The 13,509-nt window shown below is 39.2% G+C and overlaps 2 protein-coding genes across 12 annotated transcripts in view; one reads left to right on the forward strand and one right to left on the reverse strand.

Annotated features, from left to right (window-relative positions):
• Nucleotides 1-216: 216 nt before the first annotated feature.
• Nucleotides 217-11,296, reverse strand: emc1 (ER membrane protein complex subunit 1). Of its 2 annotated transcripts, XM_008413479.2 has the most exons (23): nt 11,146-11,296; nt 10,615-10,742; nt 10,445-10,510; nt 10,252-10,345; nt 10,049-10,177; nt 9,832-9,958; nt 9,577-9,726; nt 9,275-9,442; nt 8,909-8,980; nt 8,667-8,765; nt 8,439-8,535; nt 6,884-7,000; nt 6,662-6,670; nt 5,539-5,738; nt 5,223-5,372; nt 4,887-5,048; nt 4,642-4,761; nt 4,414-4,551; nt 3,095-3,268; nt 2,738-2,948; nt 2,539-2,623; nt 2,057-2,186; nt 217-1,110 (listed from the first exon to the last, which is right to left on the reverse strand). In XM_008413479.2, exons 1-23 carry the CDS (start codon nt 11,235-11,237, stop codon nt 931-933), a joined length of 2,898 nt encoding a protein of 965 aa, XP_008411701.1. In that variant the 5' UTR covers nt 11,238-11,296; the 3' UTR covers nt 217-930. The 2 variants fall into 2 exon arrangements, with proteins under 2 accessions (XP_008411701.1, XP_008411702.1); XM_008413480.2 differs by lacking the exon at nt 6,662-6,670.
• Nucleotides 11,297-12,366: 1,070 nt separating this feature from the next.
• The window catches only part of ubr4 (ubiquitin protein ligase E3 component n-recognin 4), a 48,136-nt gene continuing 46,993 nt past the window's right edge, over nt 12,367-13,509 (forward strand). For all 10 annotated transcript variants that reach the window (XM_008413476.2, XM_017305794.1, XM_017305792.1 and 7 more), the window contains exon 1: nt 12,367-12,506. In XM_008413476.2, the coding sequence (XP_008411698.1) occupies nt 12,382-12,506 (125 nt within the window). In that variant the 5' untranslated portion in view covers nt 12,367-12,381. The remainder of the gene's footprint in view (nt 12,507-13,509) is intronic.

Consider the following 13,509-nt stretch of genomic DNA (forward strand, 5'->3'; position numbering starts at 1 on the left):
TGATCCTTTCTACCAGATGCCAATAAAATAAGGGCTTTGAATGTTTTTTTGGGGAGGGGGCGGGGGGATAAGTGTAGGCTGGACTTCAAAGCATGAAGTCCGGCCTACAGACTGATCTGCATAATGTCCACTTGTAAAGTGTCTAAGTTTAACGCTTCAACAATCTTTTGGGCAGCAGCCTGGAATACCTTGGAAAGAAAGGAAAACATTCAAAAAGAGAGTTCTCAGAAAGATTTTAATGGATCCAAACAGGGAAAATGAAGTCTACTGTTTGACATTTTTCTCTAATTTTATAACAGCGCCTTCTGTTAGAAATCTTAATGACTGATCACAGATCATCTTGTCCTTGCTTGGTCTTGCCTCAGAGTTCAGCTGCTTTCCTATCAAATCAAAACTACAGGATTTCATGGTGATTCAGCAGATTAAAAAAACAAATATTAAAGTAATCATTTAGGCTCACAGACAGTTTTCTTGCATTTCTGCTGACTTCCAAATTTACTATAACTTTCCATTAGGGCTGCTGAAGTATACACCATATGTAAAGTTTTTTTTATAATAAACTATATTTAAGCACCTAACTTTGACAAACATAATTTAATAAACCCAACTCTGTTAAATTTGTAATTATGTGTTCAACGTTTAATTAAAGTGATGTGGGGAGGAAAAAAACGGTTCTATTATGGAGTCATTTCTTCTTTTTGCAAAATAAGTTAGAAAAAACAAAAAAAAATCGAACACATAAAACCTTATTCTACCCCTTTGTTTCACCCCCCTCCCCACCGTCCCCTGCAGTTCCTTAAGGGCCTTTTTGAACTTTGGCCTGTGTGTTTCCCTACAGGCACGGCCTCAGCAGTCTCGTCTCATCTCGTCGGAGCGAGATCCGTCGTGCAGCCGCAGGGCTCTCTGGTGCAGGACTCGACGAGATGGCATTTATCGCCAGGCCCGGTTAAGCAGTTTGACTTCTGCCAGGCGTTTGCTGATCATGGTGGCAAAGAAAAGGGCAAAGAGGACGCTGCTGATGAGCATGTAGTCGTAGTCGTCTTTTAGGACGTCGAATTGCTTGGAGGGATACACGCGGGTCTGGTAGATGTCGAGACCGTAGGCCACCACCTGCAAAAAAAAAAAAGTGCAAAAAATAAAATAAAATATGCAGTCCTTTATGGTATCAGTTTTATTGTCATCGACTAAAACGTGGTAAAAAACGCCCCTAAAACAAAGAATTAAGAGAAGCACGACGAAACATTTTTTTAATTAATGGAGGGAAAGATGAGGAAACCAGAGCAGTCAAGGAATAACTATGGTAGGATCAGCTTTGACTTGATGTTTATGCGAGTCTAACAGCTTCTGTTCTGGTCACATACTGGGATGGACGCCATCCCAGTATGTGACCAGTATGTAGAGGAGGCTCCTGTCTGCTGCATACAGTTTTGTCTCCCTCTCACAAGTGAAATGCCTAAAAAAACTTGAGTCTTTGTTTCCCCCACCCCTCCCAATTAATGCCACCAAATAAGAGTCAATAGCAGAACAATCTGTTTGGTTTCAACATGCAGGATTTAAAAAGATTTTCTAGCAAGAAACCCACTCAAAAACAAAAAAAACACTTCCTTATAAATGTGGCACCAGTTCCAGTGAAATAAACATGCATTTAAAAAAATGCATCAAATGTGTTGCTAAAAACCATCATTACCACACAGAAAGAATCACCCAAACTAAAATATTTGTACTTTTCCACTTGTGCAGCATTATGACACAACCTTGCCTATAGGCATTAAGCCGCCTAAACTTCCAAACATCATTAAAATCTCTTTAGTTACGTTTATTCTGGCTGTTTTACAGACCTACAAAATATACTACAGACATTTTTTTTTTTCCTAAAAAGTATCATGTTTCACTCCATAGAAGGCTTGTGTTACCTTACCTAATAGACATATTCTTTTAAATAAAACATACTGGGAATTAGAAGATACTGAAAGTCTTTTTTTTTTCTTTTTTTTTTTGCTTAGACACAGCCTTTGAAAGTTTTATTTCACGTATTGTAATGTAATATTCGACTCACCAAGCAGGTTGACTCCAGTCCGGACGGGGCAGTGTGAATTCCTCGCACTCTTCCCACGGTCTGATTGTAGTTGATGAACCACTCGGTGCGGATGATCAGCTCCGGTGCATACGGTATCAGGTTTTCCTCCCTGGAAATTGAGTCGGAATTAGCTTTACGTAAGGGAACAGTCGGTGCCTCGGGAAACCCACTGAACTTCAACATTTATGTGTCAGACCAACACAAAGTTGTGAATGATCGTAAATTGGAAGGAAAACCGTGATTGCATTCATCCTCCGCCGCAGATTCTTATTCAAAGACATTTTGAGAATGTGTGTTTAGTTTCTTTTCTTCATCATAACTATGCACTACTTTGTGTATGTCACATTAAATATATTGAACTGCATGGATACAATGTGACAAAATGTAAATTAAAAAAAAGAGGGACTTTTGCAAAGCACTGTAAATCAGCTCACTGTTAAACCACATCTGTCTAGACTTACCGACTCTGCTCAGATATTATTTCAGGCCTGCGTGGGTCGAGGAACATCTTTGGTAATGACAGAATCCCTCCAGATGGCAGACCAACTGTGGCAAATAGGGGGTTGGGGGTAGAAATGTTTCAGAAGTGTTTAATATTGTGGTTTTACTCTCCAAGACTAAATTTGGAGAGGATGGAAAAGAATCATTTTTGAAACGTACTGAGCAGATGGCGGCTGGTGATGCCTTTCTCAGTCAGGGTGGCCTCCATGGTGGAGATGGAAGACGGGAAAATGTAAGACTGCTGGAGCACCTGAGGGGCGTGAGGTCGGTCCAGCGAGCTGAAGACGGTGCTGTTGTAAAGCTCCATTCCTTCGTAAAGTTCGATGACGGAGAACTCGTTCCGGCGAGACTTCGTGCTCCAGTATTCGTACTGTGACGTTTGACAGACAAGGGGAGACGTGAGTAACGTTACATTAATTACGCGACAGACCAAAACTGAAACTTCTGCAGCTTCATATCTGCAAAACGAAGGACGAGTGTTTCTGTTTGGGAATCTGGAAATCCATCCTGGCTTACCACAACCCAGTTTTCAGAGTGGACAACGTGAACGGGTCCTCTGGCTTTCCTCTGAACAGCTTCATGGATGATGCGACCGGTCACGCCGTCGATGAGCAGGATCCCAATGAAGCTGCGCTCCTGATGCACGTCTGTGCTCTCCGTCACCACAGCCAGCAGATTTGGGTTCAGGTACTATTAACAGAAAGTTAAATTTAAAAAAAAAAATTAAAAAAAGGATAACATTTTGCATTTGAATACTTTGAACTGCAAAAAGGAAAAATATGCTCCAAAGCAATTAAACTATTAATTAGAAGATAATGTATGAATAAATAGGATTTAAATTAACATTAGTTGACCTTACAATCCAAGACAAGTCCTATGAATCCTCCCAAACCTTTTCACATAAAAATTGAATATTTTTCCCATATTCTTATTTTCACATGTCTCTTCCAATGTTTTAAATATAAATTGAGGAATTTCCAGTGTAAATTTGAGTAGGGAGAGTATAATATCAATGGATAAATGGATGAACAACTTTTATAAAAAATAAAAAAAAGTGGAAATATGATTTTAAAATATATAGTTTTTACATAATTATCCAGAGTTGGAAAATTATTAAATCAAATTCCAGACTAGGTAGGACGTACATAGATTATATTAATATTATTACCGTATTTTCCGCACTACAAGGCGCACCTAAAAACCTTCAATTTCCTCAAAAGCCGACAGTGTGCCTTATAATCCGGTGCGCCTTATATATGGACCAATATTGAGCCACAACAGGTCTAGTAACTACGGTAAGCAGCCGCCGACTTCATTTTCCCCCGTAGAAGAAGTGCGTGGTGAATGCTGGGATAGTTGTCAGAACGCTGGTTTGTTAATAAAGTTTGATAATACATTTAAAGCCAGGGGGGGAGAGGCGGGGGAAGAGAGACATAGACTGCGGCGGCAGCGTGTCGGTTGGTTTGTGTTACCCAGAAAGCAGTTGGGCACAATATCGCAACACCAACACTGTGAGTGAAACAACGACTGGGGCAGCCTACTATATAAAGTACTGGGGACCACTTCTTTACAAATGTGGATGTGTAATAATAGAGTAAGGAACAAATTGACAACCCAAACTGAAATGTCTATTCTATGCGCCTTATAATCCGGTGCACCTTATAGTGCAGAAAATACGGTAATAATATTGAGTGCGAACTCAGATTTTTACTCTACTTTATTACAAGATGTTACAAACAGTCGTTTTCATTCACACTGGTAAAAAGAAATGTGATTTTAGCTGTTTTAGAACTCGTTCAAATTGCAATTAAATCATATAAAAAGTGTTATTGTACCTTATAGAGCACACTGCGGTCTCCCATCACCCTGCCTTGTGAGTGCACATGCTCATTCGGCCTCTTCCCCTTAACAGTGACAATCTTCTGTACTTCTGTTGGAACGACGACCTCCCAGACCTGCTCAGTCGACAAGTCCTGAAAGCAGAAAAATATCCGCGGTTAAGCTTTCACCGATTACTGGAGCATTATTTCAGAATACAACACAACGTGGAAAGAAGAACTTGCCGTTCTCAGTCTGTAACCAGAGAGTCTTCCCTGACTGGAGTCGACGAGGAAGAAGAAGATGGATGAAGCCATCTCCTGGAGCTGCTGCAGGACGTTCTTGGTTGAAGGAAAGGCAGAAACCTGGAGTGGAAACAACAGACAATAAACAATAGGTGGGAAATGCCTTTAATCAAAATGTTGCGATTCTAAACTCAAGATGCAGTGACTGTAATCTTGTGGACGACAATTTGAGGTGTTGATCTGACCTTGTACTGGTCATCGACAAGAAGCAGGACCTTGGCATAATCCTGGTCCATAAATGGGAGAAGGAGTGACTGGAGTATTGGCTGAGGTAGGGCAGGTGGTGTGACCTGACTTTTCCTTCCAAAGATGGGGTTAAACACGTGAAGTGTGGCCAGACCCGTGTCCTGTGACCCAAAAAAGCCCCAACAAAAAAAAAAATGTGTGAAACAGACTAGAAATCACTCGTCGTGCCAGACGTTTGTAACTTAAAGAGACTTTGAACAAGAAAAGAGAAGATACTGACACTGACACTGGCTATTGAACTTTTTCAACACAAGTGACAATGTTTCATTAGATACCTTGTCTTTGATGAGCAGTGTGCACTGTGGAGGGTGAGGGAAGTGAGCAGTGGTTCGCTGAACCATTAATTTAAAAGCAGCATTCTTCGGGACGTTGTCAAGATAATGCTTCCATAAAATTCCACCCGTCTTGCTGTCGATGCCAAACAGCTTAAAAGGAACAGAAAAACAAGATGAAAGCTCTGATTTGTTTATATGTAAGCCTGCCTGAACTTGGACTGAACAGATAGCCGGGATCAGCAGAATAGCAAGCAAAAAAATACTAACAAACAAAGGTGAATATTATAAGGTGAGGATTTAGTCTCTCCAGTTTTACCTTTCCAGACGATGTAACCATAACCATCATCTTCTGCAAGTTGAACTCGTCTCTCGACAGGTTCTCGATGGAGACTTCATTTTTGACTTGACTGCGGGGCTTCCGGGCGTCGTAGAACAGCTTCCAGAGGTGGGCGATCCAGGCCTGCAGCATAATGAGCTGAGAGGAGAGCCTCTTCAACACCATCGACAACAACCCATCTAGAGAAATCGGAACAAGAACAAACATATTCTGTAAAGATGTACTTTAAGTGTCAAGAGCCATTGTTCACATATTTTAACTAAATTAAAACCAACAAGACAAAACTGTCGTCTTGGAGAGTAGGAACGACTAAACAAAAGAGACACAGAAACACTTAGAAATCAGCTGACTTGGTGGCTGGAAGCTTAAAAATCCAATATTTTTTCCGATCAGTGAACACACCATGTTTTTAAGTGCTACCAGGTCATAATTGACAGCAACCGTCTTTGGTGTGGATGCTTTAACTGAGTGGAAAAGGTTCCAAATTAGTACTTTTCAGACTAGTTAGGTGCATAAAAATAAAGAATAAAGATCACACTGTAATGTAAGAAAAAGAAAACTATTTTCTAAAACAAGCTGATTCATTAAAGCTGCCAAGAGAGAGCAAGATACATTTTCAGAAGAGAACAGGAAGGCTAGTGAGAATATGGCACAGCTGGCAGCTCTTATGAAGATTCAAATTTGGGTAAGAAATTACACTGTGTTGGAAATACACACCAATGCTGCATAATTGGTGGTGATAGCTGTGCTCACGACTAAAACTAAATGTGAAATACGGCTTAAAATGTCAACTGATCATTTTATTTTTGTTTTTAAGTTTTTGCAAAACATTTCAGCAACCGTTAATTCAGATAAAATGACGTGGCATAATCTCTGATCCTGTTATAACTGATCAGACCTTTCCGTTCTTAAAGGGATAGGCACGCTAAAGCCCTACCAGAAATTTAAAAATCAGTCACAAAAAAAGTAAAATAAAATAAATAAAAAAATCCCATCTCCATCGCAATAAATGCAGAAGAGAATTTGCTTTTTTAACACAACGTTATATAAAACCTAACATTTTCGGAGGTCAAAAAACGTTGCAAAGAGAGAGATGCGTTACCTTGAATGGCTGAATCCACACGCAGCAAGAAAGACAGAATAAAACAAGAACAAAAACAATAAACCAACCTGGTGAGTCACAACCACAAGCTATTTAAGAGCTACTTGTTAGAAATGGACACCAGCCAACATGGAGAAAAAATAAAATAAATAAATAAATAAAATAAAATAAAAGACTTTGCTGGTGGTGAGGTGTAAACAGGATGAACGTCAAAGCATTTACCGGCTTTTTTGCCAAACTCGCCCTCGAGCTCGGCTTGTGTCCCGGTGAGGGGAAGATCCACCATTTCCATTGTCACCACGTCTGACAAGGCTTCCTCTCTGGTCCACATCACACGGCCTGGAAAACAAGACTCATTAGTCGTCTGCAGTTACTCATTCTACCTTCCACACCCTGTGAAAGTCCACAGAGTTCAGAGCTTTCCAACAACATGGTAATTTCTTTTTCCCCTTGTGGGAAAGGTCAGAACTATTTACACACTGGAAATGAGTGGGTCTGGCATTATTTATCATGATTAAAAGGCAGAAAATACCTTTAGCGTCATCATGACGCAAAGCATGGCTCACTACTTACTTTTGTGTTTTAAAAGGATCATACACCTACCAATTCTTAAAAACCCAAATACCACCATTGCACCGGAATAAGATTCTTATAAAAGCAAATATATTTAACCATAGTCTAGTTCTAAGAACTGACCTAGTTTCTTTTAACTAAGCAAATACATGGCAAAAATAAATGTTATTAAAAAAAATAGAAATAGAAAATGGAGTAATGAACATGGAGTATGAACACTGAATTCATTCACGAGTAAGACTCTTCCTGGGAAGAGAATGACAGTGGGAGGAGGCAAAAATGCTTCAGTACACTGTGTGATCCTGACTTTTTTATATCTATTCAAGCTCCACACAATAAAACCACTCTTTGTTCATTGTTCAAGTTGACCTTCTGCCTGACAGCTAGGAGCTTGTCGGTTCAAATCCCGGCTGTGGCCTTAATTTTTTTGCACGTGGGGTTAAATGGTTGCTTTAAATTGCTCACGAATGCAAGCAGCTGTCCCTGTTTTGGCAATCGATGTGTGGACCCACCTCTCACCAGATGGCTGCTGGGATAGGCTTCACTGAAACCTTTAACAGGATTAGGCTTCCTCATCAAAAACTTTGTTCAAACAGGGGGATGATTTTTTTAAAAGTTTTGTTAAACTTTGCAGACACTTTCTCTTAAAAACAAGATGCATGGTCACTATTTGAAGTTTTAGCTGGACTAGAGTTGGGGAATGTCAGACCAGAGCTACAACAGTTTTTTAGGAGCAAAGTACCTATTTCATTTATAACTGAAATGGCTAATTATTGAACACTTTATAAAGGTATGAATATTTTGTATGACCTTTAAATGTTTTTATTGATAAATATGCTAAATCTGTTTTAATGATTTCTATTGTTGGTCTCAGGAAGAGGGGGTGTGAAGCCCAGCTAATGGGGATCCTAAACAATGAACAATAAACAACATTATTCACTGCTGATGAAACAGTCGGGTTGCGTTGTGAGGGCATCTCTACGCTGGTTTACACCCTGATTCAAGAGGAAATTAACTCTCAATTTACCTCAACATCCTCATTTTAAAAGAGCTGCTGACGTTATTTGCATTATTACAGGGGAAGTCATGATAAAACAGAGAATCAGGCAGGTTTGCACTACGAAACAATAGTTGGAACAGTTTGCATGATTGAAACAGCAAATACCGGAGGCTGATGGAGCCCACTTTGCTTGCTTCACCGTACCTGGTTGTTGAATGAAAGTCAGTGCGTGGTCTTCTGTCTGCACCATGACCCTGTAGCCGACCGAGTCATCCTTCTTCAGGAATGCTTGGACATGCAGCTGCAGGGTAGAATTTAAATGAGTACCTTTATTAAAAGATTCTTTAAATTCCAAAACATGACAAACTAATGGTTGGATTATAGTAAGACTATTGCTGCTTCATGAAACATAAAGAAAACAGCAAGTTTCACCCTCTCGGGTTTTCCTCCACTAGGATCCACAGTGAAGATCAGAGTTGTGTCAAGAAGTCTGCGCCCGGTGTCGGCACTAAAGAGGTTGATACTGCAAGCCTGTGGGGAGGTAACAGATAATCACTTGCTTTTACTGTTAATTTGACAAAAAAAGACTTTAATATAATAATTTCTTGTGTATCATTTATTGTAATTCATTTACACCCAGATTGAGTTGAGAGAGCAATACTATATGAACTGACTGTCTTATTCTTGGGTGACATAACAGCTGCGACCGTCTTCTCTCCAGTGGTAGCAAACGAAGCCAGCAGTGCCTATAAATTAAGAAAAATGTGTCACTAACTATTTCACTCACAAATTATTAATTTGTATGTTTTATCTTATAGAACCCTGTCAAGATAAAAGAATGAGAATAATACATTTCAGTATAAAATTTGATGGAATTCTTAATGTGCAAGAATCACAGTCAAGAAAACACAATACTAAAAATCCCTCAAGCCATCCCGATCAATTGAGCTTTCGACCAAAGTTGCCTTGGGCTGCAATTGAGCTAAAAGAATCTGGGATAAATCTTCAAAAAAATGAAATATGAAGAAACAGTTACGTACAGGCTTGAAATCTCTCAGTGTGACTATCTGCCCGTTGTTCAGCTGCAGAAGCAAATAACGTTCGGGCCCAAGTTGAAGGAAGAACTCTGATAATGGCTTTTGGGCAGGGTTGGGCTGGTGTGAGACAAGCGACGGATGAAAGTCTGGGTCCACTTCAAGTCCGAGTGACTGCGATGTGATAAGCGATAGAAAAGTTAGGGAGAAAGGGGGAAAAAAAAGCATTCATATAGACAATAAACACGGACTGAAGAAGGGAGGGAAAATATTTCATAGAAAGAGTTTTGTTTTGGTTTACTTGATACCTGCAGGGGGATCTGAGTCATCTGTAGCTGTTGGTGTAAATCGAGTGTATTTAGGGACATTGTTGTTGAGTCTACACACATCAACATCCCCTGACCAACCACTGCACAGCTGGCTGGTATGTTGGACAGCCATGAAACTTCAACTGAGACCTGGAACAATCAGAAACCAAAAAAAGGAACAGATTGGAGTTCAGGTTTTCTTTCATAGCGACATCTACTTGGCAGACATTCAAGCTTTAATCAATAAGAGGTTACCTGCTTGATTATCTCGCCATCTTCCATGCTGTAAACAACAATAGTGATATGGGAATGGGGAACAATTCCCAACACAAAGACTTGACCATTTCCTCCCGAATACACAGTTTGATAATCCACAGTTTCACTGCAATAAAAAACAAAAAGGCATAAAATTAATAATAAAGATCATATTGCTGATACCATTAAAAAATAGCACAAAAATAGAATGTTTTACCTTTCTGGCAAGTTCTCTACCCATTTTTGATGCCCATTGGATAAATAATGGACAGAGATGACAGTTTTCTTCAAAACAGCGACATGTTTGACTGTTCCTTGCTGCCCCACTAAACATGCTGATTGAAAACTAAGAACAACAAAAAAACATTTAAGGTTTAGTCCATCTCACATGTCACAACTGCAAACCACGAAGGTCTTCACCTGCCAGTGTCCAGCAACATCTCCCAGTTTAAACCACCAACGTTGATGTCCCAGGAGCGCAACATGCGCCCATTTCCAACCACTAGTACCGCATCTAAGCACACAAAATAAGTTGCATCAACACTGAATATGCTAACATAAGTAGAGATAAAATATCAAGCTCGAACTGAATAAACACTTAAGAAATAAAAACCTTGTGCATGGTGCAGAAGGGCATCGATGTTTCCCTCTGGACCAGTTTTGTCCACATGTCGCCAAACTGTATCAGACATGGATAGGGGAGTGTTTTGTGTTTAACACCAAAAAGATGAGAATATATGACAGCTAACAGGTGTGTCCGTTTAAAGCTACAAAAATACTTACAAAGCTCTCCTGTCCTGGAATTTAGCGCTGCAAAAACATTACTCTCTGTTGCTACAAGGACCTTTTTGGAGGACTGCAATTGTGTGTCGAAATGAGAAAAACGAACTTTGCCTACATATTGCTGTCTCCTGTGAATCAAGAAATAAATAAAAAGGAATGATTTATTATTTTTTCTAACTATTATTATCATCAATTTTCAACAGAATAACTATTGTTACAACTAACACTGGCATGAATAACTTGTAATTAATTTAGTTACAATGATTCTTTGTTTAAAAAAATCAACCTACTTTTCTTTAACTAAATGTGCTTAAGTGGCTCATTGTTTCTACATATTATTTATAAACCTGCCGTTTAAAAAAATCGTTATGATAGTTTTTTCTTTTAAAATGTCCTCTCCTGAAAATGCTCACTTAACACACCGACCCGAAGCTAATGGCTTTGACAGGTGCTAGCATTAGCATCTTCATATTGTGAGAAAAAATACCTTAGAAACACGTTATTTTTTAAGGCCCATTGGGCTGTTCTTACCAGTCAAATTTTCCTACTTGATCCTCAAATACAGCATGAACAGCAAAGAATAAAATACATAATTTCAGCAACAACAAAATTAGCTTTGCCATTGCAGCAGCTTTGACCAGCTCAACGGAAGGGGGAAGTCGGAAGTGGTCAGACTCACTATTTGCCTGCTTAAACGGAAGTGCTGCCACCAACAGGTCAAAAAGTTAACAGCATAACCGCTTTGCTTGATTCATAGACATGACAACTTGAGGTTCAAACTCAAACTCTATTTAAAGCTAAAAGTCCAACACTGAAATAAATAGATATAAATAGATAACTTGTAAAATAAATAAATAAGCATGGCTGGCCACATCACCAGTCAATCACACCAATCACAACCAGCAAGACAAAATATGAAGTGGCAAGCATTTGAACAAAGAAAACTTAATATAAGAATCATCTGAATTTTGTACCCTAAGAATATTTAGTTAAGCATACAAATATTTATAATCTTCCATTGTATGTGATATTTCTTTCCAATAATCAAAAAGGGGAAAAGTCACATTCAGCCATCCAGCTGTACCGCTAGATACAATGGCTACATTTAGTAGGATTTGGAAACATAAGCAAAACAAGCATTATTGATTCGATGGAAACAAAAATGAGAAAGCATTTCAAAAAGTATACAAAAATCCAAACAAAAACTGGTCTAAGGGTTTGCAAACAGATGAGTGTATTTTTACTGCTGAAAATGTTGTTTTTGCAATAAGAGTAAAAAATATGCAATGTGTGCTACTAGTACAATAAATAAATAATTTGCTACAGAAAAAAAATGTAAGTGTCTAAGCATACAATAAATGCTCAAACAATTTATAAACTTTTTTCATTTTTTCCCCATACAATTATTGAAACATTCCTATAACAATGGAAGGAATTATTTATTTTATTTTTTTAATTTTATAAAGACGCTTTTAATCTTATTTATATGATCACAAGCATACAAATGTATTTAGCTACTTATGGATGCAGTGATGTGTGCCATTTTCAAATTACAACACAAAACCAGCAAAGATAATTGTATCAATACATAGATACAAGTTATGGGCATTAGTTTTTGTACAAGACACAAAGTTGAACTGAAAAGAAATATATTATAAACACATCAAATAACGCACATTTGATGTAATTTTGAGCGACGGAGCGCCCCCTGTGATTTACCTTCACAGCCTCTTCCTCAGCAGTTAGTTTTTTCTATGGGATTTCAAGATGGCGTCGAGCGGAGGAGAGGGGGAGCACGAATGGACAGCGGCAGTGCGACCGCTTTTATCAGCTTCATACACCGCTTTTGAAACAAAGGAGCTACCTCAGCTTATTGGCTCTATAATTAACAGGTAACCGGTTACATGTCAGTGTGTTGCTTGTCTATGTTATCACCAAACCGCCCGTGTTCATCCCGGACATAGCCTCAGCTTAACTTGCACTGGTATCGAGTTGGTCTCCAACTGAAGCCAACATGCTAGCGTTTAATAACTTGTTTAAAATGGGTTTAGCTTGCACTGTCAGATACGTTGCCGGCAAATTGAGACGCTTGCCTTTCAAAGGTGTAAACGTTCCTTTTAACATACCACTGTTGTTCAGTAAACGCTAAAGAATGCCGCAGTGTAGCGTTTTTAAAATATGCTTCATCATTAGCTAGCTAACCGTGGGCCTTCAACTCTGCACTCTAACGTAACGTAGAAACGCTGCTGTCAGAGTAATATTGGACCATGTCAGCTGAAGTAACCAAGTTGAACCAGATTGGGGTTTGAAGCCGAACTTGTCTGGTACGGTCAAACGCAGATATGGCAACTATTAGCTGAACTGTTAAAGGTTGAGAATTTGGTCTGCAGAGTGTTTCTGTTTTGACTAAAAGTAGGCGGGGACAGCTTTTCTAGGCTAGTTTTGCTTCTTCAGGTGACTTGCTTTAGGCACATTGTTGGTAAAACCATTAGCTGGACTATTTAGCGTCAACGGGATCACCACTAAGTGTGAGTGTCAAGTCAGAACCGCTATAGCCAGGCTGTCACCTGAAACCCCAAGAGAGTTTTAACCTGGAGCGATGCACCCCGGGACTTTGAAGTGAAGAGTTTCATTTTCCTCGGAAACAAATCGTCAATACATGCCATGACTTCTGCAGCAGGGCCTGAAAGTTTCTTATCGAAGCTCTTTCTTCATTAACACTTTTCTGTAGTTGGTGTCTTCTGCTCTTTGAGCCTGTTTGTTTTTCAAGGCCCCAAGCAGGCAAAAAAAGTATTAAAAATCCAAGTTATGAGAGTATTGATGTAAAAGGAAACAATCGTTGTTTAATCCGTTGTCTCCTTTAATGATTCACTTGACAGCTTTTTGGGACTGAAT

Source organism: Poecilia reticulata, linkage group LG7 (assembly GCF_000633615.1).
Source record: "Poecilia reticulata strain Guanapo linkage group LG7, Guppy_female_1.0+MT, whole genome shotgun sequence".
NCBI classification, from domain to species: Eukaryota; Metazoa; Chordata; class Actinopteri; order Cyprinodontiformes; family Poeciliidae; genus Poecilia; species Poecilia reticulata.

Bases quoted from the DNA above. Each gene is read 5' to 3' on its own strand.
- emc1 (XM_008413479.2), bottom strand. From the start codon at position 11,237: ATGGCAAAGCTAATTTTGTTGTTGCTGAAATTATGTATTTTATTCTTT. The intron at 10,511-10,614 runs GTAAGTATTTTT...TGTCTGATACAG, and splicing joins TTCCAGGACAGGAGAGCTTT to TTTGGCGACATGTGGACAAA. The intron at 1,111-2,056 runs GTGAGTCGAATA...TTTTTTTTGCAG, and splicing joins GACTGGAGTCAACCTGCTTG to GTGGTGGCCTACGGTCTCGA.